Genomic DNA, 26757 nt, shown 5'->3' on the forward strand with positions numbered 1-26757 from the left:
CGGAAGCGCTTCGTAGTGCTTCTGATCCGCACATTCCGGATTGAGGGCCCATTCAAGTGAGCACATGGTAAGCACGCGGCCGGTGCCCGCATATTGTAAAATATAGAACCCCCCGCCCATTACAAGTTATTTACTGGTCTTCTTATACTGGGCGCCCCCTGTAGTTACACCACTTTCTTTTCTGCAAGTATGAGATAGCGAACAAGTGCTTCTTTAGTTTTTATTTTTTCCTTTGCATTTATTATTGATTGATGCCTAAAAATAGCGCAAATGACGCATTTTATGCAGGACCTCGTGCTCACTGAGGGTCCAGCTCCATGACCACGTGAGTCGCGCGATAAAAAGGACTATGGCTACATTTGATATAATGTATTTCAATAGTGTTGCAAGCAACATGCCGCATATTGTGACTGGGACAGTGGTAGAACCCGACTTGTAGGCAAGGGCTACACGCGTGGCCAGGATCGCTGAGCAGCAGTGATCCCATAGAAATGAATTGGATTGCCGCGGCAATCGCAAGAAATCCAACACGTTACATGACATGTCACCGACACCGGAGAAGCAAATAACGTCGCTCACAGCTCAACCTGCATCACGTGACTGTGTGATCCGATATAGCGTCTTAGGGCTCATACACACGTCCGTATGTATTTTGCGGTCCTCAAAAACCGGATCCGCAAAAAATAAGGCTGACATCTGTGTGCATTACGTATTTTGCGAAACGGAACAGCTGGCCCCTAATAGAACAGTACTATCCTTGTCCGTAATGTGGACAATAAGGCTCCATTCACACGTCCGCAAATGGGTCCGCATCCGTTCTGCAATTTTGTGGAATGGGTGCGGACCAATTCATTCTCTATGTGGAAGGAATAGATGCGGAGAGCACACTATGTTCTGTCCACATCTGCATTTCCGGAGCACGCCGCCGATCTTCCAGTCCGCAGCGCCGGAAAAAAATAGAATATTTCCTATTCTTGTCCGCAATTGCGGACAATAGGCAGTTCTATGGGGGGTGCCGGCCGGGTGTATTGCGGATCCGCAATACACTACGGACGCGTGAATGGACCCTAATAGGACATGTTCTATTTTTTTGCGGAATGGAAATACGGACATAGGGCTCGTTCACATTAAATCAAATTGCGCTCCACAATGCACGGGCACCATCTGTGTGGCAGCCGCATGGGGATCGTAGACCCATTCACTTGAATAGGTCCGCGATCACTCCGTTCCGCAAAAAGATAGAGCATGTTCTATTTTTTTGCGGTGACGAGGCACGGAACCCCAGGAAGAACTGCGTAGTGTTCTGTTCTGTGCTTCCGTTCCTCATCTCTGGATTTGCGGACCCATTGAAGTAAATGGGTCCGCATCCGTGATGCGGAATGCACAGGGAACGGTGCCCGTGTATTGCGGATCTGCAAATGCGGTCGACAATACAGTGACGGGCTTCACGCGTTCGTGTGAACGAGCCCATATGGAAACAGAATACACTTTTTTTTTGCGGACCCATCTAAATGAATTGTTTCGCATATGGTCCGCAAAAAAACCGGGAATGGAAACAGAAATAAAATACGTTCGTGTGCATGAGCCATAAAAGGGAACCTGTCACCGGGATTTTGTGTATAGAGCGGAGGACATGGGCTGCTAGATGGCCGCTAGCTCATCCGCAATACACAGTCCCCATAGCTCTGTGTGCTTTTATTGTGTAAATAAAACGATTTCATACATATGCAAATTAACCTGAGATAAGTCCTGTCCCTGACTTATCTCAATCTATCAAATCGTTTTTTTTTTTTACACAATAAAAGCACACAGAGCTATGGGGACTGGGTATTGCGGATGTGCTAGCGGCCATCTAACAACCAATGTCCTCAGCTCTATATACTCAAAATTGAGGTGACAGGTTCCCTTTATGCTCCATGCGCCGTAAGAACCATGTGATGTCACAGGGTCACGTGACAAGCTCCCACCCTCGCCATGCCACTCACTATAAACAGGCATCGATATCGCTGAGTCTGGGTTCTGGGCATGCGCATAAGTAGCTAGCAGCGTCCTATTTCGGCTTCCGTACCGATGCTGTTGAATAGCGACAGAAACAAAGATGGCGGCCTCCGTGCAAGGGTTGTCAGAAGCCGCGCTATTAAAGTAAGGATTTCCACAGCTTCTGAGGGGCTGACACGTACGCTTGAGGTTAGAGGTAGTCACAGACATACAGCGGCCGCTCCCACTGATTGTTCTTCTCATTCTGCAGCGTCTCTTACAAATTCACCAATACATGTTAGGCGGCCAGGCGCCCTCCATAGTGGGGTCTTCTGCTGTGGGCTGCCCGATATTGGGGGCGAGCCCCGGGTATCTTCTGTTATCTATTGGGAGGTGATCTGTGACTGCCATAGAAACCTCGGTGGAGCGCTGATGCTGATTATAGGCATTGTCCATACAAATTATTCTAGGGGAAGTAATGACCCCGGGCAGGCCTCTTGTCTGGAAACTGCCTAGCACTATTTAGGGAAGCCTCACCAGTCCTCAGCATGTCTATTTTTTTTGCGGTGCGGAGGCACTGACAGGAACGCCACGGAAGCGCAACGTAGAGCTTCCGTGGGGTTCCGATCTATGCTTCCGGTCCAAATCTCCGTGATTGCGGACTCGTTAAAATGAATGGGTCCGCATCTGTGATGCGGGGTGCACACGGGCCAGTGCCCGTGTATTGCGGACCCACCGTATGCTGGCCGCGGACCCACAACGGCCGAGTGAACAAGCCCTAAATGGGATGTCTCCTCTCGGACATTGACAGTATATTGCTAGGATGTGCTATCAATGTGATATAGGTGCTCCCATCTCTGGAACAGGGCCCCCCAAAGTGAAGGACAGCACTCCGCTCCTTCACTTTGGGGCCCCGTTCTGTAGATAGGTGTTGGTGCCACCACTGGGACTCGTGCCCCTCTGACACTGGGCAGCAGATGGCCAATCTGATGATTTCTTGTGCTGGCGGGAAAGACGCAATCACCCGATGAACAGACGCTCATCCCCAGGTTCAGTCCCATTAGAGGAGGCCAGACCAATTATTGAATTCTGGCTCCTGGTTTTAGGCTGTGAGGTACCGTTGTCTGTGGGAGCAGTGATCGCCTCCTGGATCGGTCTGACCCCCTAAACTGTACAGTAATATATTCGCCTTCTCCCTTTAAAGGGGTAACACGGGGCTAGACAAATTTGGAGAATTGGGTTGTCAACTTGCTTGTAAATGTGCTGATGGCCTACTGTTGGGCTGTCATCGGCTCTTGCTGTGTCCAGCATTTTGTCTTCAGCTTTTATTCTCATGTTCGCCTCTTCTGATGTTAGATCAGGGATCAGCAACCTCCGGCTGTTGCAAGTTCCGTGAACGCACACTTGCATTGTCTTGGAACTTTCATAGAAGTGAATATAGCATGCTGAGAGTTGTAGTTTCACTACAGCTGGAGCGTTGGACGTTGCGGACCCCGTGTGTTGGATAGTAATGACTGCATGTGATGTAATGTCCCGCTCATCAATGCTTCTGTTACAGTCACAAGAAAAGCAGGTCACTTTTAAAGAAAGAAAGACGAAAGAAGAAGAGACGAGCGCTGGCACAACTCAGAGACGCAGGTAAGTGCGCCTCATGCATACAGCGCTGATGTAGATGTCCGACTGCTTTACTCCGCTATCTCCTAGACATTGAATGGGGTTGTAGTGCGCGTGCTTGACCACTGTTCCATTCAAATGGGGGACATGGGACACCCATTCTGATGATTGGTGGGGTTCCAGTGATCAGACTTCCAAATCATACATTTACCATTTATCCTGGGTGTATTTCCCAACCCTAGTCTGGCTAACCATCTGATTGGTTAAAAGTCCATGATCACTTTACAGATCATGGAAACCGCCTGTGGGTGTCAGCTGTGTAGCGCAGCCGTCACCTGCTGGTTATAGTCCAAGCTCCTGAGACGGCACTATATTTAACCTCCAATATGTATGTATGGGGGGTGTCGCCAACGGATTAAAGTGTGTTCCAGGGAGCCATGCCAGCGTGTTTTAGCATCCACATTATCCCGTGGCTCTACTGAACTGAACATAGAGGACCATAGTGATTGACGTTTAGTTCAGTAAAACCTCAGAGCTGTGACTGTCTGACTCCATGCAGGCTCAAGTATTAGAAGAACTTCACAATCTATCACTATATTCATGTGTATGACTGAGAAGTATCACACAAAGACGTCTGAAACATGTCTACACGTTTCATCCATTTCATTTATTTAATCCTTTAATATAAGAAAAGTTAATATATGTATCTGTTCATTTGATAGAAGAAAACAAGGAGCAAGTCAGCACTGAGGATGAAGATGACTTACAGGAGGAAATTGAAAGGTATTGTCATACAAAGTAGTTTTCCGGTGTGTCATTTACTACTGATGTGCGTGTTCTCACTTATCTTTTCTCTGCATTTCTAACTTGCCCCAAACCTCTCCAGAAACAAAACATATGCCCTGAATTGTCTGGTACAGGGCCTGAGCCCCGGCTGAATGTCCCAGGCATTCATTTCTTTTTTGTTTTAATTTTTATGGTAAGGTTAATGTATATGGTTTTCCTAAAAGGGATCTGTCATCTCAATAATCTGCTCTGGGCAGCACATTATCGCTGTAGGTTCGGACTACTTGTAGATAAAACGGTACAAAAACTGTTGTGCCTTTTGGCTGCACTGGACTCATAGGGGCACATTTATTAAGACACCGGTCTTAATAAAGGCCCATAGCTGACGGTGAATCCGCCGAAGTTATGAAGAGGTGCAGGCCTCTCCGTAACTTTGGCGCATCCAGCGCCAGTTCTAAATGTAAGACAGTTTCCGAGCTGTCTTACATTTAGACCCTTTTCTACACCTAAAACAGACGTACAAAATGATGAATAAGACTGGCCTGCCGGCCTGTCCCCTTCCACACCCACAATTTTAGACCTGGTGTGAGCAGGGAAAAGTCGCAGATAGTGACGCAACTAACCGTTGTGCCGCTATCTGCGCCTGAAATACACCTAATTTAGGCGTATTTCGGATGAATAAATGACCCCCATAGTTTGAGCCAGTGTATTCAAGAGGAGAGCCCTCTCGCCACCCCTCAGGATGGTGATTGACAGGCTGCTATCTTTATGGGCATACATACTTCTTGTCAGTAACCATCCTTAGGGGCAGGGAGGGGAGTGCTCGCTCATGAATACACTGGGTTCATAAACCATATATCTGGTGTTCTGTTAGCCGTTTTGCGTACTAAGGTAGCACATTAAGCTGACAGATCCACTTTAAGTAATGATTTGACTTGTATATTCAGGCAGAGGCTCCATGAAGAATGGCTGGCCCGAGAAACGAAAGCTCAAGAAGAATTCAAGCTTAAAATGGAAAAGGAGGAAGCGGCTCGGAGACGTGAAGAAGAGGAGGTATAGTATATAAGAGGATTGTAGCCTTCCTGGACATACATTGCAGAATAGTCTGTGCGTCTATGGAAAGCCACGATATGCTGTGTGTACTGTGGATGATACTGTCTTGTGTCTCATTAATATACAATGCAATTTGTTATCATTCCTAGTAATAGTGAAAACTTGGAATTAATACTGTCGCTTCCTGTTACTGTAAGGAAACAGGCTGCTTAAGATGTATGCAGGCAAATGATCAATAGCAGATTGACCGTCTGACAGTCCCGTTATATATGGCAGTACATGCAGCCATCTTGTTTTACACACATTTCTTTTCTACAGGTGCAGAAAAAGTGAATTTGAGCTGCATCATAACTGCTTGAATTAAAGGGGTTCTCTGGGCCTGTACCTAAATTGGCTCTTTCAGCAGTACTTACCCTTCCATCTTTTCGCTGATTCAGCGATCCCAGTTGGAATGTGACGCCTCCACTAGCTGTAAGCTGTTCCTCTGACTGGATGTGCTCCTCTTTCATCCTGTTCAGCTGCATCTGTATTTTGCAGCTGAACAGAAAGAAGAGTGCAGGTGGTTGGGATGTCAGAGGAAGAGCCCGCAGCAAAATTGGGCGGTCATGTGACCCGAGCTGGGATCACAGAATCTGTGGAGCGACAAAAGGGTACTGCTGAAAGTGTAATCTCTGCAAAGCTTAGCAGAAGGAGCCATTTTAAAGGACATCTGTCAGCAGATTTGTACCAGTGACACTGGCTGACCTGTTACATGTGCACTTGGCAGCTGAAGGCATCTGTGTTGGTTCCATGTTCATATCTGCCTGCGTTGCTGAGAAAAATGATGTTTTAATATATGCAATTGAGCCTTTAGGAGCAACGGGGGCGTTATTACACCTACAGGTTCGGCTCTCTGCAACTGCTGCGCCTTCCGCACTTTTATTGACAGGGTGATCACGTTTACACTGCCTGGCCCTTAGGGTCATTTTTCCAAAGATGTGATTTTCATATGACTTTGTGATGTAAAAGATAATATTTAGGGGTTGCACACATTGATCACTTTCATTGCTACTCTCACTCCTGTACTTAGGAGGTTGGTCTAAAAACAGTTGAATATTCCTCAACGAGAATTGAAAGGAATGAAACGGGTTGCACATTTTGTCAGCCTCATATATGTTTGCTTTTTGCACGAGGCAATTGTAAGTCGATGGGCTCCAAAGAATGATTTGGATATGCTACAGCTTCTGAGCACTTACCCAGATGCAGACGTAAAAAAAAGTGCTCTCACAGTTGCTAAGAAACACCTTTTGGTATCAGAAGCAAATGTAGGATTGGCTTTTTTGGACGAACGTCTTACTCAGGCTGTTAAGGAAAATATGACTAAAAATTTAGAAACCAAGCCTGCAAAGTAAAAAAAAATGAAAAAACCTAGTTTTTGAAGGAAAAGACCTGAGTCATTTTGTTACTAATGAAACAAAGACGTTCTTTGAATTGTTTGGGATCCACGACGCGACAGAATACTGCAGTGATTCTCTAAGAAGCCATATAAACGCTCTTAAGGTGGTCAATGATACCGCAGAAAGAGGAATTGCTCTGATAAGAGTTTAACTAATCGGTCAGGGACAAAACAACCAAAACAATTCTTGTTGAGGGTAGTCGGTCGTCACCAAGCTAACAAAAGAAGGGATTGCATTGTTCAAAGTTGATTAATATAACACATGTTTTGCCTATCATACTACCTATTAATCTTAGTGTCTAGTTTTAATATTATTTTAAGTTTGTGATTTCTAGGTTTCCCAATAAAAGTAATTAACATAGAAATTCTTTTATTTTTTGCCTACTTTTTTACAAAACTGTGCAAAGTGTGGAACCTCTAAAATCAAAATATTATCCAATCTTCTGAAAATTTGGCTTGTATTTCTTTTACATCACTGAGACTCGGGGCGTAAGCAAAGTCTGCAAAACTTTTACTTTTTTTTTTTTTTCCAATACAAAATGAAACACCCCACTGGCCCTGTTAATGAAAGTGCTCCCCATTGCTCTTTGGCTCCTTTCACACTACCCTATTTGCTGGATCCGGCAGGGTTCAGCAAAAAACACTTCCGTTACTGATAATGCAATCATCTGCATCCGTTATGAACGGATCCAGTTGTATTATCTTTAACATGGCCAAGATGGATCTGTCATTAACTCCATTGAACGGATCCATTTTCTATTGTCAGAGAAAACGGATCCGACCCCATTGACTTGCATTGGGGGTCATGACGGATCAGTCTTGCTCTGCATCCCAGTTCAGTTTTGTCCCCATTGACAATGAATGAGGACAAAACTGAAGCGTTTTTTTCCGGTATTGAGCCCCTATGACGGATCTCAATACCGGAAAACTTTAACGCTAGTGTGAAAGTAGCCTTAGAGGCTCATTTGCATATATTAAAACTTCATTTTTCTCAGCAATGCGGGCACATATGTACTTGGGACCAACACAGACGTCTTCAGCTGCCAAGCGCACATGTAACAAGTCAGCCAGTTTCATAGGTACAAATCCGCTGACAGATGTCCTTGAAGTACAGGCCTGCAGAACCCCTTGAAGATGATACACCTATCACTATATGTTGGGTCATATAAAGCTATACCTACATTATACTTTATGAAGCCAAGTATCTTTGCATGAAGATCATGTCTGAACCTTGATATACTGTACAAGTAAATTATTGTATTTCCTATGTTTCACACAGAGAAAGATGATAGAAGAATGGAGACAACAGGAACTGAAGGAGAAAGCGGAAGCTCCAGAACAACTGAAGAAGAGAGAAAGAGAGGTGATTCCTGCTCTAGGAGGATAGAGCTGCTCATATCCTGTTTCAGCTGTAGTCATTTGGGTTATGCAACATATTGCGCTTAAAGGGTTTCTTCCACCTGGTAAACCACATTCATGCACCCTTTTACAACATATGGATGTCATCAACATGAATCCCCCGTCTCAACGTGACTGTATTACGTTCATTTGAGTAGGCACCATGCAGAATTGCATGCGTGGAGCTTCACCAGGTCATAACAGCTGATTGCTTGGGGTTAGAGTAGCTAGGAAAAGCATCTCACCAGCTAGCCGAATAGAGAGTTGTAATTCTGGTGTACAGACCTCGCTCCAGTCAGCATGTAAAACTAGTTCAGCTTTATTCCATGATATTATAAGTTTGTCCATAGTAAAGCGTAAACCACTAATGCTTCCACTTTTCGATTACCTCCTCAATCTGTGTTAGAGTAGCTGGACCTGCAGCGATTAGCTGATTTTCTGGACGTTTCATTCAGAGAAATGGTTGTTTAAGGCTCCATTCACACGTCTGGCTAATGGGTCCGCATCCGTTCCGCAAATTGCGGAACGGGTGCGGACCCATTTATTCTCTATGGGGGCGGAATGGATGCGGAGAGCACACTATGTGCTCTCCGCATCCGCATTTCTGGAATGCGCCCCCAGATCTTCCGGAAAAAAAAAAAAATAGAACATGTCCTAGTCTTGTCAGCAATTGCGGACAGGAATAGGCAGTTCTATGGGAGTGCCAGCTGGGTGTATTGTGGATCTGCAATTTGTGGATCTGCAATGCACTACGGACGTCTGAATGGACCCTGATTCAAAACTGACAAAATTAGACAATTGGGTAAATTCACAGAAAAATTGTACACATTAAACTATTGAGCATCACAGAACAGCCAATAATGTGGAACCGTTGTCCATTATTTTCATAAATCAACAGTAGAAACGAAGATAACATACTTAGTAAAATGTATTATTATAGAAAATTGCCTCTTTCTCCCCTCCTCTCCTCCACTGATCGTTCACTCTATTCAGCTGTAAAACAGTAAAGGAAATGCCTGACTTATTTGAAATTCCCCAAAGAACAAACCATTTAATATCAGGCTGGACCTCCTTTTGTGTGAATGACATCTTGCAGACCTTGATGATATTTGTGAATGAGGCCCTTTATTTTCTCATGTGGCAAAGCTGCCCATTTCTCTTGGCTAAAAGCCTCCAAATCCTATAAATTCATTTTGTCTAGCACATGTTCTCCCTAAAGTTGCTCAATGATGTTGTAGTCAGGAGAATGTGATAGCCGCTCCAAAAACTGTACGTACTTGTGCTGCAGACATTAGGGTACAGCCACATGGTCAGGTTTCTTGATGCAGTTTTAGAAGCCAAAATCGGTAGTGAATTCAGAAAAGAGAAGTTGTATCTGTCCTTTATACTTGTTCTCCTTTTATGATCCACTCTGGATTTTGGCTTCCAAAAGAAACCTGAATATGTGGCTGTACCCTAAGGCTATATTTACTCAACGGCCATCACATGGCTGTTTTCCGAACCAGTTTAAGTCAATGGGGCTATTCACATGGCTTCACGACTTCAATAGCAGCTGTGAAAAAGGAAGACCTGTCCTATTTTTGGCCGTTTTCAATTGGGCTTTTTAACCAAGAGTGCACCCGGGGGGGTTGAGATTTTGATACTGATGACCTATCCTCAGTATAGGTCATCAGTGTCTCATCTGTGCGTGTCCAACACCCAGGACCCCCGCTGATCAGCTGTTTGGGGCTGAGCGTGATACCAAGCACAGCCGCTAGGTAAGCAAAAAGAAGGCTGCGGCACTCGCAGGAATGCCGATACCTTCTCAAACAGCTGAATGGTGGGGGTCCTGGGTGTGGGACCCTCACTGATCAGATACTGATGACCTATCTGGAGGATAGGTCGTTAGTTTTAAAATCTCAGAAAACCTGTTTAACAGTTGTTTAAAAAAAAAAAAACAAGCAATGGCCTTTTGGGATAAAAAAAAAAAAAAATGACCTCATCCACTTGCACATGCAGAGACAGTCGCTCCTTACTTGATGCAGAAGGATCTGCACTCCCAGCGTAATGACGTCACAGCGCTGGGAGTGCATGGTGACGTCATCACACTGAGCGCAGGCCCTTCTGCATCAAGTGAGGAGCGACTTTCCCTGTGTGCAAGTGGATGAGGTCAGTAATTATTATTTTTTTTTTTTTAAACCATATCAGAACTGGGGGGCATTCTTTATACTGGGGTTCAAACTCTGATCAAGACCATTATTGGTGGTCCTAGTGGCTGCACCTGGCACACAGCTGAGTGCTGCCAATACAAAACTAAAGAGCTTTAGCAGTGGACAAGCTGTGCATGCTCACCCTGTGCAGTTAGGATAGGCAAACCGTGCTTGTCTGGACTTGGCACATGCTCAGCCTGGGAAAGGATGAACTACTAGAGGATTTATGCAATAGATGAAAAACTGATTAACAGATGGAATTTTGCGTTGTCAGACCAAGAGAACAGTCTTACTAGTGCCATCTCTTTGAAGTGGCCCCTTATGCCTTCTTTTTTGACTTTTCAACAAGCATCGGAACATGACAAGGAATATGTTTCGGGGTCTTTGCTCAGAGACTGTTCCTTTCTCTGGGAGATATTTTACATTTTATTTTCCAATGGATCATTGCCACTAAGACTCCACACATTGCTGTCTCCTAAAGGAGTTTTCCAGGCTCTTCATGTAATTGACCTATTTTCCGGATAGGTCATAAATATCTGATCAGTGAGGGTCTGACACCCCACACCCTCACTGATCAGCTGTTCCCTGCAGCCTCCGGCACTGTGAATGGAACAGGAGGCAGAGCTCTGTTCAAAGTGTATTGGCTGTGCCGGCTTACCGCAGCCCAGCTCCCACTGAAGTAACTTGGTACGGTCACTACACTTTGAACTGAGCTGTGATTTCTGTTCCATTCACAGTGATAGTTCCAGCACCAGACACTGCAGGGAACAGCTGATCGGTGGGGGGTGCTGGGTGTCCGACTCTCACTGATCGGATATTTACAACCTATCCTGAAGATACGTGATTAATATCAGGAGACTGGAAAACCTCTTTAAGGAGAGCCAGTACCTCCCCAGAGATGCATCCAATTCAGCCTGAAGGCTATGAATGGAAATGCGGCTTGGCTATTGTCCCTTGCCACGTTCCAAGGCTTGATAAAAGTTGAATGCACAGGAAGGCACTTCCTATAGGTGACACAAATGGAATACCAGGTTCATGATTTTGAGAATACATCTCTAATAATGGGCCGCATGCTAGAGGCGATACGCAGGGTCTAAAACTAAGCCCACGGCATGTAAATCTTTGAACTGGAACATTTTAGAATTTCCTTTACTATTACGGCTTGATTAGTGATTGCTATATTCTTTGACATACAGTAACAATAATGTGTCTTCTCTCATCACTTATGTTTTCTTATAAAGAAAAAAAGTAATGTCTTTATGGTCACAACTGTATGGATTCTATTTTGTTTTAAAGCTCTGCATCCATATTTGCCTGCGCAATCTGCTGAAAGAGCTAAGAACCATATAGAGGTTGAACCTTTATGTGCCTCATTGGTAATTTTCTAGTGGTTTATTGTTAGAGGTATTCTCATCGTATAGACTGATGACGTATTGTTGGAATGACACCCCTTTGATTGGTGGGATCTGACTTCTGGGATATCCCCCCCCCCCCCCCAATCCTAAGAATGAAGCAGCTGCAGTGCTGATTTGAAGACGACCCATCACTGCCCCTATTTTAGTAATACTTACATCCCTCATGTAATAGTTCTGGAGCATCAATTCTTAGGACTCTAGGATGTGCTATTATTCCTGCTAGAAGTTTATGAATAAAGTTACCGGCTGGGGTTGTGTCCCTGCACAGTCTGACACTGGCAGCACTGATTGGATAGTGTCAGACTGTGCAGGGACACCCCCCAACTGGTAACACCCATCTGAACTTGTATACCTGAAGTTCTGGAAAGAATAGTTGAAGACTGGCACAACATGGCGTCCTAAGAATAGATGCTCCAGAATAATTACGTGGGGGAATGCAAGCGGCTACTAAAATGGACATGTCCTGGGTGGTGACAGGTCCTCTTTAAGGGTCCATTCACACGTCCGCAAATGGGTCCGCATCCGTTCCGCAATATCAGGAACTGGTGCGGACCCATTCATTCTCTATGGTGCCGGAAGAGATGTGGAGAGCACACTATGTGCTATCCACATTTCCGGAGCATGGCCCCGAACTTCTGTGCTTCGGCCCGGAACTTCCGGCCCGCGGCTCCGCAAAAAAAATAGAACATGTCCTATTGTGGACAAGAATAGGCCGTTCTATGGGGGTGCCGGCCGGGTGTATTGCGGATCCGCAATTCATGACGGACGAGTGAATGTACCCCAACACTGTAAGATAATGCGGCATGACCTGTTCAAGCTATTGGGGCTGCTGCATTTCTTGCACAGCTAGGTGGCTGGAAGTGCTGTTGTACAGGGAACACATAGAGGGGCACGCAGCCCTAAATCTGCTGTGTGGCCCCTTGATTCTTAGAATCAGTAGGTATCCCAGAGGTTGGACCCACACTGATCAGCAAGTGACGGCATAACCTAGTAACATGCATCATCTCTTTATAAGATGGGAAAACCACTTTAAGCTATATATATATATATCTTGCCAGCCCATAGTCGTTAGGCTGTACGTTTTCTGAAGGCCTTTTTCCTTGACTTTTGTTTCCATGTTGCAAGCTGCCAGCTAAGTCCTGCCAGACTCCCTACCTCAAGATGTATCTTTTTGGTTACAACATGCATTTTATACTGAAACATGTTAGACTGCGTTCCTTCTAGACCAGGGATCAGCGACCTTTGGCACTCCAGCTGTTGTGAAACTACAACTCCCAGCATACTGCTTTCAATTCTGTGGGAGTTCAGAGAACAGCCAAGCAAGTGTGCATGATGGGAGATGTAGTTTCACAACACCTGGAGTGCCGGAGGTTTTTGATCACTGTTCTAGACCAATATTATCAATGCGAGTAGTGCTATTATTCACTGCAATGAATTGTGCTGAGCCATCGCCTGCAGTTTAGAATCTGCATCCATTCAGTAGAGCCAGACTCCGGCCTTGGTGATCAGCACCTAAATAGAACGTGGAGGGGTATTCCAGCAAGTGCCGTCATTGCTGTATTAAGCAGCGTGTTCTGATTAAAGATTTTCTACTGTTTGGAATATTCAGGTCCTCCACTTTTTACTGTCCTTGTAGTTAGTTAGAAATATTTGCTTGTGTAATCAGTAGCTAACCACCACGCCATTGTTCAGCCAACGCTTACAGTCAGAAATGGATCTCTCTATAACTGCACAGCTTAAAGCAATGCTCCTCAACCTGTGGCTGTCCAGCTGTTCCAAAACTACAACTCCCACCATGCCATCACAGCCTGCAGCCATCACGACATAATGGGAAATGTAGTTTTGCAATAACTGGAGAGCCACAGGTTGGAGATCACTGGATTACAGTTTACGAGTAAATCTTTGATGCAGGTAGTCTACGTTCAGTTTGGTCTGGTCTATTTTAAAGGGGTTTTCCGGTTAGTTATCCCCTATCCACAGTATAGGAGATAACTGTTAGATATGTGGGGGTCCTACTGCTGGGCACCTCACCGATCATGAGAACAGGGGACCCATACCCCATGGAGCCCCCTAGAATGGATGGAGCGGCTCCTTGGAAATGCGCACCACTTTATTTATTTCTATGGGAGCTCTGGAGATAGGCCAGTATAGCACTGGCCTATCTCTCACACTCCCAAAGAAGTGACGGGAGAGGCGGCGCACATTTTCAACCAGCTGCTCCATCCATTTTAGGGGAGCTCCAAGAAGTTTGGGGCCCCCATTCTCTCATAGTTATCTCCTGTCCTGTGGATAGGGGGATAACGTTCTCGAACCAGAATATCCCATTAGTATGAACATGGGGTAGACAAAGCAGGGGTACACAAATTTAAGATTGATCACCTTATGTCCTGGCTTAGTTTAGACGCAATGGTTAGTTCATTACACACAGTTTTACTTCCTGCTTTTACTCTTTAATGTTAGAATAGTGAGATTCACATTTTATCTTGTACATTTTAATGTTCGAGGTACTTAACCCCAAAAGCAGATGCTGGAGGTTGTTTTTTACTAGTCCTGTGTTTGCACCATTTCTAGGAAGCTGTGCAGAAGATGCTGGATGAAGCAGAGACTCAGGTGAGACTTCAGATGAAATCATGTATTTAAGGGGTGGACTTGTTTGAAGTGCACTTGTTGTTCAGACATCTCTTGAAGGGGTTGTCCAGCTATCCTCGGGATAGGTTATCACTAGCTGATCGGTGGGGCTCCAACACCCCACACCCCTACCAATCAGCTGTTCTGTGTAGCTCTGGAAGTCAGTGGCAGAACTACAGAGCATTTGTCCACCACAGCACTGCTCCCATTGACGGAGCTCCACAGAACAGATTGGTGGGGTGCCGGACCCCCGACAATCAGCTAGTGATGGCTTGTCCTGAGGATAGGCCATGACTTCAGAACTGTGAAATGCCAAAACGATGCAACACAGCAGATACATTATATATATATATATATATATATATATATATATATATATATATATATATATATTATATAATTTTTTTTTATAGGTATCTGTCATGAAAAGGCACATATGATTGACAGTAGATGGTCTAAATCTGCCTTAAAATTGTCTGGACCTTATACATAGGCCATAAGCCAAACAAGCGTTCTTTAAAACGCAGGTTTGCCCAGTGTAAAAAGGCTGATAATCAAACATTTGTTAGGTGATTGATTCTTTTATGTGAGCATAAAAATTCTCGCTGGTCGGCAGCACATCTTTCCATGTAAACAGGAGATTTGCTGCTGACAATATACATACTGAATGAGGATGGAGAATTCTAAGAGCTCTTTCACACGAGCGGATGCTGTGCGCGTAATGCACTGCGTGAAGGACTGCCAAGCCCCGTTCCGGACAGCAGTACAATCTACAGAACACCGATCCCAAGCCCGAACTTCTGTGAAGAAGTTCGGGTTTGGGTACCAAACATGCCGATTTTTCTCACGCGCGTGCAAAACACATTACAATGTTTTGCTCTCACGCGGAAAAATCGTGCATGTTCCCGCAACGCACCCGCACCTTTTCCCGCAACGCCCGTCTGAAAGAGGCCTAACAGTCTCTTGTTTAGTTTTCTTAGGCCTGTCTTAAGGGTCCTTTAAACGTTCTATCATCGATCGGTGCTCGTTATGGCCTTGCATCAGCCCAGCAGGGTTTCATTTTGGTCGTTCCTAACAATGTATTGCCTACATATATTAACTGAGATAATGCCCTGTATATTAAAGCATGTAAAAAGAATTTGGTTTTGATTATGCTATATATGTTTTTTTGCAGCTAGAAAACGGGGTGTGGCACAATCCAGAAGCACCAGAAGGATATGGCACAGAAAAGGATCGCGCTAACTGCCCTTTCTATCTAAAAACTGGAGCATGTAGGTTTGGCGAAAGGTAAGAACAAAGGTGTTGGTTCCTTGTTGTTGAGGTGTGGTCATTACTTCATTATAAAAGTAAAAGGGAAACTCTAGGAAAGGCCCGATCAGCCAATCACTGACTGAGGTTGGACTTTGTCAAGCCGGGACTGGTGCAGTGGAGGAACAGCAGCATTGGGGGATGGGTGGAGACGAGTGCTCAACCTTTTGTTTCTTTTGACAATTTCTTTACCCCTTTTTTTTTTTGTGGTTGGTGTTTGTGAGTTGTATAGGACCTATACCGCCCTATTGCATATCTTGTACTTTGCACCTGAAGGTACAGTTTTGCTGAGCGGGTGCGGAACCGTTCATTTCAATGGGGCCTCAAAATATGCGGACAGCACAACAATGTGTGCTGTCCACGTCTGTTTCGTTCAGCGGCTCCGCGGAAAGGTTAGAGCGTGTCATATTGTCCGCAATTGCGGACAAGAATACGCATTTTCTAGTATGGTTGCGGCCATGTGTTGTCCACAAATTGTGGAACACACGTGGCCGGTATCTGTGTTTTGCAGGTCCGCAATTTGCGGATCCATAAAACACTACGGGCATCTGAATGAGGCCTACATTTTTCTAAGGGGTAGGTTTAAAGGGTGAGATCACGGCCTTGCTTTAATGGGCAGAGTTTTAGAGAAAAGACTCGTATGTTACTTATTTATACTCATTTATATAGCGCTGACATATTCCGCAGCGCTTTACAGACATTCGTATCAAGTTGTCCCCAAAGGAGCTTACAGTCTAAGTTCCCTATCAGTATGTCTTTGGAGTGAGTGTGTGTGTGTGTGTGGGAACTGGAGTACCCGAAGGAAACCCAGGCAAACACGGGGAGAACATACAAACTCCATGCAGATGTTGCAAGGCACCAGTGCTTACTTACTGTCCTGCTGCCTGTATGTGGCTACAGTACACCTATAGATTACCAGACAAAGATAGATTTCTGTAACTTTCTCTGTAGATTAGGTTATTTTGTGACCTGCGATGTACTGTATATTCTATTGTTTTCTTAGTTCTAGCCTGTAGAGATGCATCAGGCAAAGTAACAAGCGATTCACATAAAAATGACCACACATGACACCATAGTAACGTGTACTATTAGCCCTTGTAATAAGTGTAGGTTAAGGTGCGTGTGTATACTACTGTAGAAATAATGGCAAAACTGTTCTTTCTCCTTTTTATAAAGGTGTTCCCGCAAGCATTGCTTCCCTTCCTCCAGCCAGACTCTGCTTGTTCGGGGAATGTTTGTTACATTTGGGATGGAGCAGTGTAGACGGGACGATTATGACACTGACGCCAGTTTGGAATACGGAGACGATGAGATCTATCAGCAGTTCTTAGAATTCTATGATGATGTTGTACCCGAGTTTAAGAATGTGGGCAAGGTCATCCAGTTCAAGGTAAAAAAATCTATTTTCAGCAGTTTAGGCTGTATTCATATGCTCATCTACGATCTATACTTGGGGCCAAAAATCCAATAATTAAAAAACAGAATTACAGCTGTATGTATGTGCTTTTTGGTATGATGCACATGACTGTGTTTGGGGCGTTTGTATGGCCACCATGGAGAAAGGGGAGCAGATAAGTAATGTAGATAATGGGATTGGCTGGGGAGCAAGTAAGGCTACTTTCACACCTGCGTTGTTGCTTTCCTGGTATTGAGATCCGGCAGAGGATCTCAATACCGGAAAAAAAATATTTTATTTAGTCCTCATAAATTCTGAATAGAAAGGCTTCTGTTTAGGTTGTCTTCTGTTCTGGCAGCATTCCGTTTTGTGACCAAACATCACATCATAAGGCCTCTTTCACACGAGCAAGTATTCAGCGCGGGTGCAATGTGTGACGTGAACGCATTGCACCCGCACTGAATCCTGACCCATTTATTTCTATGGGGCTGTGCACACGAGCGGTGATTTTCATGCATCACTTGTGCGTTGTGTGAAAATTGCAGCATGTTCTATATTCTGCATTTTTCACGCAATGCAGGCCCCATAGAAGTGAATAGGGCTGCGTGAAAATCGCAAGCAAGTGCAAATGCGATTTTTACGCACGGTTACTAGGAGACGATCAGGACCCGATCTGTAGTATTTTCCCTTATAACATGGTTATAAGGAGAATAATAGCATTCTGAATACAGAATGCATAGTACAATAGGGCTGGAGGGCTTAAAAAATAATTTAACTCTCCTTAATCCACTTGTTCGCGCAGCCGGCATCTCTTCTGTCTTCTTTGAGGAATAGGACCTTTGATGACATCACTGCGCTCATCACATGGTCCGTCACATGATCTTTTACTATGGTGATGGATCATGCGACGGACCATGTGATGAGCGCAGTGATGTCATCAAAGGTCCTATTCCTCAAAGAAAAACGCATTACAATGTTTTGCACCCGCGCGGAAAAAACACAAACGTGGAACGCAATCGCAGTGAAAACTGACTTGTTTTAGTGTCAAAATCGCACCATTTTCCATGAACACATCTGGCCCCAATCCGCAATGCCCGTGTGAAAGAGACCTAAATCAATATAATGCTATGTGACCCCGGCAGTGCTGGAAGCTCAGGACGTGAGCTGCGCTGTAAGTCCGGAGCGTGACACTCGCTCATCTGAAAGGGGCCAAAGCCTCCTCTTACATTTGTAAGTGCCAGGCCAATAAAAATTACCTAAAAGTCGCTCGGCTCTCGTTTTAAGTGGGTTTTACACAGTCCGATGTAAAGGGAAAGGTGGACAAATGATTGTTATTGTCCGCCATTCAGTTTGCATATTTTCAACATTTAATCTCCTGTTTATCAGGTCAATGTACAGTTGACAAATGAAGTTTTTAGTTGCAGAAGGAAAATTCGTTTGCATATGTGCTGGTTACAAGGAATGAGCATCCACATGAACATTCGTCCCTGATAATTGACCTAATCCTCAGAAAGCACAAGTAGCTGGGGCCCCTTTACACCTGCAATCAGTTGGGCACTGGGGCATTGAGGCCCACCTCACGTGCCTGTCCCTAGTTACCTGGTAGACCACCCTCACACCACAAAAAGGAGATCCCCATACTGTAAAATAAGTTTGATTTGTTCTTACCCTACTAATCCTTTATGAATATTTCATTGCTTTACATGAGAATAGAATCACAAACATTGTATAGATAACCTTTTCATGCCAAGAACCCCCTAGGGACAAGAAGTTTGCGTTGAGTATCCTCAAAGACGCCACCGTGATAAATGCTAACAAAATAAAGCTATTGTCACTCCGCCATCATAGTCTCTGTTCTAAGCCTCTGACAGAAAGAATAGCACAGCCTGCAGCACTAATCTTCCTGTCAAAATGACAGACACCATATTTGAACCCATGATGGATGACTTACTTTTTAAATTACATTTCACCCTATCAAACATACTGAAGAATACAGCGCCACATACCTCTTACCTCTTCCTCATCGTCTTCATTCACTCTGGTTTCTACTTTTTCCATCATTCTTCCCACCTGAACACCCCAATACTGTGCCCACCGTGATCCCCAATACCATACTGCAGAAACGGATAGTCCACCTTAAAATAATAGTACCACTCAGATAGTGCCCCCTTCAATAATTGCTGCCAGCGCCCTCAAAAATAATTGTGCCCAGAAAAATCTGATAGTAGTAGTGCTGCAAACATAGTATCCCCCAAGATTATTGTGCTAAGCTGATACTGTGCCAGGGTGCCCCGAAAATCCCCACCAATAGCTCTCTCCTAGAGTGCCTTTAGTGGTAATGGTGCCCCCAGTAGTTGTAATGTCCCTAATTGTGCCCCAGATGTATTAGTACTCATACTAGTAATTATGTTCCCCATACTCCCTCAGTAATAATAATGCCCCCAGTGGCAGTAATGCCAGCCTATAATGCCCTCAGTAATACAAATGCCCCCTATAGTTTCCCAGTAGTATTAGAGCCCACTACAGTGTCCTTCAGTAGTTATAAAGCCCCCATTGTGCCCCAGTAGTAATGACACCCATGATGGTACGCTTAGAAGTTAAAATGCTTGCTTATCGTGCTCTATTGTAATAAAGCCCCCGTAATGTGTGCAAGTAGAAAAAAAATTTACCCTTATGGTGCCCCCCAGTTTTGTCTGCGATTGCGTTCATTTTTTTTTCTGCGCGGGTGCAATGCGTTTTGATGCGTTTTTCACGCGCGTGATAAAAAACTGAAGGTTTACAAACAACATCTCTTAGCAACCATCAGTGAAAAATGCATCGCACCCGCACTTGCTTCCGGATGCAATGCGTTTTTCACGCAGTCACATTCACTTCTATGGGGCCAGGGCTGCGTGAAAAACGCAGAATATAGAACATGCTGCGATTTTCACGCAACGCACAACTGATGCGTGAAAAACACTCATGTACACAGACCCATTGAAATGAATGGGTCCGGATTCAGTGCGGGTGCTATGCGTTCACGTCACGCATTGCACCCGCGCGGAAAACTCGCTCGTGTGAAAGTGGCCTTAGTCTTTGCATTGTGCATCTGCGTGCGCCACACTAAGCATGGACAACAGAAAGAGGAGAAGAGAACGGTCTGAGGACTTGAGAACCAAAACGGTGAAAAAATATCAACAATCTCAAGGTTACAAGTCCATCTCCAGAGATCTAGATTTGCCTTTGTCCACAGTGCGCAACATTATCAAGAAGTTTGCAACCCATGGCACTGTAGCTAATCTCCCTGGGAGTGGACGGAAGAGAAAAATTGATGAAAGGTGTCAACACAGGATAGTCCGGATGGTGGATAAGCAGCCCCAAACAAGTTCTAAAGATATTCAAGCTGTCCTGCAGGCTCAGGGAGCATCGGTGTCAGCGCGAACTATCCGTCGACATTTAGATGAAACACTATGGCAGGAGACCCAGAAGGACCCCACTGCTGACACAGAGACATATAAAAGCAAGACTACATTTTGCAAAAATGAACTTGAGTAAGCCAAAATCCTTCTGGGAACACGTCTTGTGGACAGATGAGACCAAGATAGAGCTTTTTGGTAAAGCACATCATTCTACTGTTTACCGAAAACATAATGAGGCCTACAAAGAAAAGAACACAGTACCTACAGTGAAATATGGTGGAGGTTCATTGATGCTTTGCTGCCTCTGGCACTGGGTGCCTTGAATGTGTGCAAGGCATCATGAAATCTGAGGATTACCAACAGATTTTGGGTCGCACTGTAGAGCTGGGTTTGTGTCTGAGATCTTGGGTCTTCCAGCAGGACAATGACCCCAAACATACGTCAAAAAGCACCCAGAAATGGATGGCAACAATGCGCTGGAGAGTTCTGAAGTGGCCAGCAATGAGTCCAGATCTAAAGCCCAATCTTAAAATTGCTTTTGGGAAAAGGCGCCCTCCCAATAAGAGACCTGGGGCAGTTTTCTAAGGAAGAGTGGTCCAAAATTACGGGTGAGAGGTGTCAGAAGCTTATTGATGGTTATAGGAAGCGACTGATTTCAGTTATTTTTTCCAAAGGGTGTGCAACCAAATATTAAGTTAAGGGTGCCAATAATTTTGTCCAGCCCATTTTTGGAGTTTGGTGTGACATTATGTCCAATTTGCTTTTTTTCCCTCCCTTTTTTGGGTTTTGTTCCAATACAAACAAAGGGAATAAACATGTGTATAGCAAAACGTGTTACTGCAATACTTTTCTGTGAGAAATACTTCATTTTCTTGAAAAATTTCAGGGGTGCCAACATTTACAGCCATGACTGTATATGCATAATTTTTGAACACTACACTCAAAATGTATGGGAAAAGCTCCCAGCGCATACATTAAACATGTCCATTTATCAGGCCTCAATAGAAAGTCTGTAACCTAATGTCAACCGGGCTTAAGCTGGCAAAGTAGAACCACATTAAGTAAATGTTAACTGGGCCCTGATATTTAGCTCATATAGGGCAGTGAAGGGGTTAATGTCATAATGCATGGTGGTCTAGATCAGTGAGGGGGTTAATGTCAGAATCCCTGGGGGGCCTTGGGTGGTAAAGGGGTTGATGATAGAATCTTCGGTGTTCTAGAGCAGTTAATAGGTTAACGTTTCATACCTGGGGTTGAGTGGTTATTCATCGCTCCAGGCTCTAGAAGGAAGCTGAACACTGATCATGGAGAGGATGGCACAGCTTAAACGAGGCACTGCCAGTTAGTCTTCTCAGCAGTTCATAGGCCCTCTTCACGCAGTACCACAATCCTCCAGTTTTGTAGAATCCACCTCCCATTGTTTTAAACAGGAGGCCGTGCTGTGGTTCATGTGGCTGTGGTTTATAGCCGTGACCGCGCCAAGAAAGGACTCTGTACAGTAATTCTTCACATGGTGCACATGTACCATTATAGTGAACAGAATTTTGCATGTGACGACATGGTTTTCCATAATGGCAGGTCTAGACGCACTCGCTTCCAGCCTGTGTGAGCATGTTCAAGTAATGCATATTGTAAGATTGATTTTTTTACACTTTATTTTTTATTTTTTTCTATTTACTAGATTAGCTGCAATTTTGAACCACACTTAAGAGGAAATGTCTACGTCCAGTACCAAACGTAAGTATTTATTTCACTCAGTTTTTTTTTTTATCCATTTATTCCTCTTCCTAACCTGATTAGGTAGAATTGCGCATATTCAGTGGCAGTGATGGGTTCAGTATTCTAGTTTAAGTGATCTGTAAACTTAAATGCCCCAGCCTCTAAAATTTATACTCGCTCACCTAGCTCTATTCCTACGATGAACAAAGCTCATCCCTCAGTGCAGGCCTCTTCTGGCGTGTGCTGTCTATGGCATACATCGGGCGCGATGATGTCACTGCTGGTGACAGTGGCCGCAGAGTGAATGGTAGAGCAGGGAGCTGACTACTTTCACCGTTGTATTTAACTGCGGACTCCATGACTGGGAGGAGTGTTACTGATCTATGATGATTGCTCTGTACGCAGGAATATGCTGCTAATGAAGATCTTTTACCGGACAAAACTCAAATTATTATTTTTTTGGTCATTCCTGCAAAATGGCCTCCCTCCAGACAGCTGTAGGCGATAAGACCCTTTACTATGTGGCTATGGCAACAACTCACAAAAAATACTAAGTGTCTGTTATTTGTACAGGTCTGTTTTCACTATTTTTATATCTGTTTATGTTTTAGGGAAGAAGAGTGTTTTCAGGCCCTTTCGCAGTTTAATGGCCGTTGGTACGCAGGCCGCCAGCTTCAGTGTGAATTGTCACCAGTCACTAAATGGAAATCTGCTATATGTGGTAAGAAGTTACTGAGGGTCGCTATGGTGCTTTTAAGGCCTCACTCACACACCCGTATTTTGTTTCCTTGTCCGGTCCGGTGTTTTTTACTGATAGGATGCAGACCCATTCATTTCAATGGGTCCGCAAAAACTGCGGACAGCACACCATGTGCTGTCTGCATCAGTATGTCTGTTCCGTAGCCCCACAAAAAAAAATATAGTGCATGTCCTATTTTTTTTTTTTTCTAGTTTGCAGGACAAGTATAGGCATTATTACAATGGATCTGGGGAAAAAAAACGGATGCCATACGGACGTCATCCGGGATTTATTTTTATTTTTATTGCTGATCCGAAATTTGTGGACCACAAAACACATACAGTCGTGTGCATGAGGCCTAAGTGCTTAAAGGGACACGGACAGGCCCTATAAACATATTTAGTTATTCCTATGCAGTCATAGATCTATTAAAGTGTATTCCAATGATATAAGAGTACCCCCTGTCCGCATTGTAAACCATGTAAAAACAACTTTATATTCATCTGTCAATCACATTTCTTTATGCCCAAGGGGCGTTTTTTCTCATACCTTTGTGCCCAGCTGCGCCCCAACTGTCGATTCCTACCGCCGCCCAGCTCATTATTATTCACTGCGCTAGGCGGCTCTTACATTCCCCGATCCTGTCAGTTCCCGCGCATACCCGATAGATACTTATGGGCATCGGCCTCAATCGGACCATCTGCGCATGCGCCGGCACCCTCCCAAGCCTGTAATTGAATGCGCCTGCGTCCGATCTCTCCTCCAAGGCACTCGTATCCAGCGCTTCAGAGCGCTGATGTCATCAGAAATACAGATGGTTAATGCACCTGCAGCGGACAACTCTTCTCTCGGGTGACAGGATCGGGGAATGTAAGAGCCGCCCAGCGCAGTGAATAATAATGAGCTGGGCGGCGGTAGGAAACGACAGTTGGGGCGCGGCTGGGCACAAAAGTATGAGGAAAAAACACCCCTTGGGCATAAAGAAATGTGATTGACAGATGAATATAAAGTTGTTTTTACATGGTTTACAATGCGGACAGGGGGTACTCTTATATCATTGGAATACACTTTAATAGATCTGACTGCATAGGAATAACTAAATATGTTTATAGGGCCTGTCCGTGTCCCTTTAAACTCTGCCAGTTATGCATAATTTTTTTTACCTCTGTTGCTTGAAATTTTACTTTAAAGGGGTTGGCCCACCTCACTACAGCTGTTGTAAAACTACAACTCTCAGCATGCAAACCTATTTGCCTGTTCTTGTAACTCTCATAGATGGGGGGGGGGGGGGGGAAAGGATTCTGGGAATTGTAGTTGCAGAACAGCTGGAGTGCTGGATGTTGCTGATCCCTGTGCTAGGATATGCCACCAATATCAGGTAGGGGTCCCCATAGTGAATTAAGGCACATCGCACTTCTATGGGATCTCCAGAAATAGCTGAGCACAATCACGTAGCTTTTTTCAGAACCCCCATAGAAGTGAACAGAGAGCACGTTGTGCATGCTCGGTGCACTTTCCTTCACTTTGGGGGCCCTGTTCTAGAGAGAGATTCGGGTCTCGGAGTTTGGACCTGCACCTAGTGATAGGCCACCCCTTTAATTCTTGGCACCTGTAAAATGTTCTACTAGTCCACTCGCCCCACCAAAAAATGAAGTGTGTGTGTATATATATATTTTTTTTTTTTTGATTCGTAGTAATATTTAGGAGACCTTATTAGTAACTTTTTTTTTAATTTATTTATTTTTTGTAGGGTTATTTGAAAGGCAAAAATGTCCTCGTGGCAAGCATTGCAATTTTCTGCATGTCTTCAGGAATCCAAATAATGAATTCTGGGAGGCCAATAGGGACCTAAATACGTCACCCGATAGGAGTAACCACAGTGAAAGGAGGGATCGGTCAAGTCGATATGAAGACCATGGTATGTCCAGGAGATACCACAGTCCCAGCCCAGACTTCAAGAGGAATGGAGATTCTAGCAGGAGAAAAAAGATTCACCACAAGAGCAAGAAGAAGAAGCATCGGTCACGCAGCTTGAGAAGCCGGAGAAGGTCACGCAGCAGGAGCAGAAAGAAACGCAAGCATAAGAGTCGTAGTTCCTCTAGATCTAGATCCAGAAGCAAAAGTTCTTCCAGGTCAAAAAGTCGGAGCAGAAAGAGCAGAAGCAGATCTAGATCCAGGAGCCGTGGCAGAAAGCGGTCAAAGAGCAGAGAGCGGAGTCCACAAAGCCCCTGAGTGCAGAAGTAGAATGCTGACCAGGTATATGGCTCGTGCACAATTCACCTGAGCAAATGTCTCCTATGAACTAAAATATTCATTGTCAGGATGCATGCACTCACTGTATTATGGCCCCCACAATACCACAACCATTTAAGTCTACCTACCCAGATGGTACTTCCAAAGAGACAGAAAATGCCATGTCAAACACTGTGCCAACCCCCTGAAATGTAGATTCACAAATGTCTTTATAATATGCTCTGTATAGCAGATATGGGAACGTTTCTCAGGGGTCTCACTTCATTTGCCACTTTGTCTCCTTATCCGGGGAGACAACTACATGGGGGTGTCCTGCATGGTGTGGGACAGACCACTGTACAGAGATAAGGAAGGGTTAACTGAGGTTCTGTCATACACTGAGCAAAATTATAAACGCAACACTTTTGGTTTTGCTCCCATTTTGCATGAGCTGAACTCAAAGATACACAAAAGACTCATTACTCAGGTGTGACATATCAAGGTGCTGATTAGACAGCATGAATATTGCACAGGCGTGCCTTAGACTGCGCACAATAAAAGACCACTCTGAAATGTGCAGCACAGTGCCACAGATGTCGCAACGTTTGAGGTAGCGTGCAATTGGCATGCTGACTGCAGGAATGTCTACCAGAGCTGTTGCCCGTGCAGTAAATGTTCATTTCTCTACCATAAGCCGTCTCCAAAGGCGTTTCAGAGAATTTGGCAGTACATCCAACCGGCCTCACAACCGCAGACCATGTGTAACCACACCAGCCCAGGACCTCCATGATCGTCTGAGACCAGCCACCCGGACAGCTGCAGCAACAATCGGTTTGCATAACCAAAGAATATTCTGCACAAACTGTCAGAAACCGTCGCAGGGAAGCTCATCTGCATGCTCGTCGTCCTCATCGGGGTCTGGACCTGACTGCAGTTCGTTGTCGTAACCGACTTGAGTGGGCAAATGCTCACATTCGATGGCGTCTGGCACGTTAGAGAGGCGTTCTGTTCACGGATGAGTCCTGGTTTTCACTGTTCAGGGCACATGGCAGACAGTGTGTGTGTGGCGTCGTGTGGGTGAGCGGTTTGCTGATGTCCACTTTGCGGATGGAGTGGCCCATGGTGGCGGTGGGGTTATGGTATGGGCAGGCGTATGTTATGGACAATGAACACCGGTGCATTTTATTGATAGCATTTTGAATGCACAGAGCTACCGTGACAAGCTCCAGAGGCCCATTGTTGTGCCATTCATCCACGGCCATCACCTTACAGTTGCAGCATGATAATGCACGGCCCCTTATTGCAAGGATCTGTACACAATTCCTGGAATCTGAAAACATATTGCAGTTCGTGCATGGCGAGCATACTCACCGGACATGTCACCCATTGAGCATGTTTGGGATGCTCTGGATTGACGTATACAACAGTGTTCCAGTTCCTGCCAATAGTCAGCAACTTTGCACAGCTATT

At 44.8% G+C, this 26757-nt stretch overlaps 1 protein-coding gene across 1 annotated transcript in view; it reads left to right on the forward strand.

Moving 5' to 3' along the window:
* The first annotated feature begins 2085 nt into the window (after nt 1–2085).
* ZRSR2 (zinc finger CCCH-type, RNA binding motif and serine/arginine rich 2) overlaps nt 2086–26757 on the forward strand; it is a 28440-nt gene continuing 3768 nt past the window's right edge. Inside the window, exons 1-11 of the mRNA XM_044283724.1 lie at nt 2086–2142; nt 3536–3615; nt 4314–4374; nt 5325–5430; nt 8145–8228; nt 14439–14477; nt 15670–15782; nt 16980–17193; nt 22279–22334; nt 22928–23037; nt 24806–25311. Coding sequence (XP_044139659.1) covers nt 2099–2142; nt 3536–3615; nt 4314–4374; nt 5325–5430; nt 8145–8228; nt 14439–14477; nt 15670–15782; nt 16980–17193; nt 22279–22334; nt 22928–23037; nt 24806–25287 — 1389 coding nt within the window. The 5' untranslated portion in view covers nt 2086–2098 and the 3' untranslated portion in view covers nt 25288–25311. The remainder of the gene's footprint in view (nt 2143–3535; nt 3616–4313; nt 4375–5324; nt 5431–8144; nt 8229–14438; nt 14478–15669; nt 15783–16979; nt 17194–22278; nt 22335–22927; nt 23038–24805; nt 25312–26757) is intronic.

This window comes from Bufo gargarizans, chromosome 3 (assembly GCF_014858855.1).
Source record: "Bufo gargarizans isolate SCDJY-AF-19 chromosome 3, ASM1485885v1, whole genome shotgun sequence".
Lineage (NCBI taxonomy): Eukaryota > Metazoa > Chordata > Amphibia > Anura > Bufonidae > Bufo > Bufo gargarizans.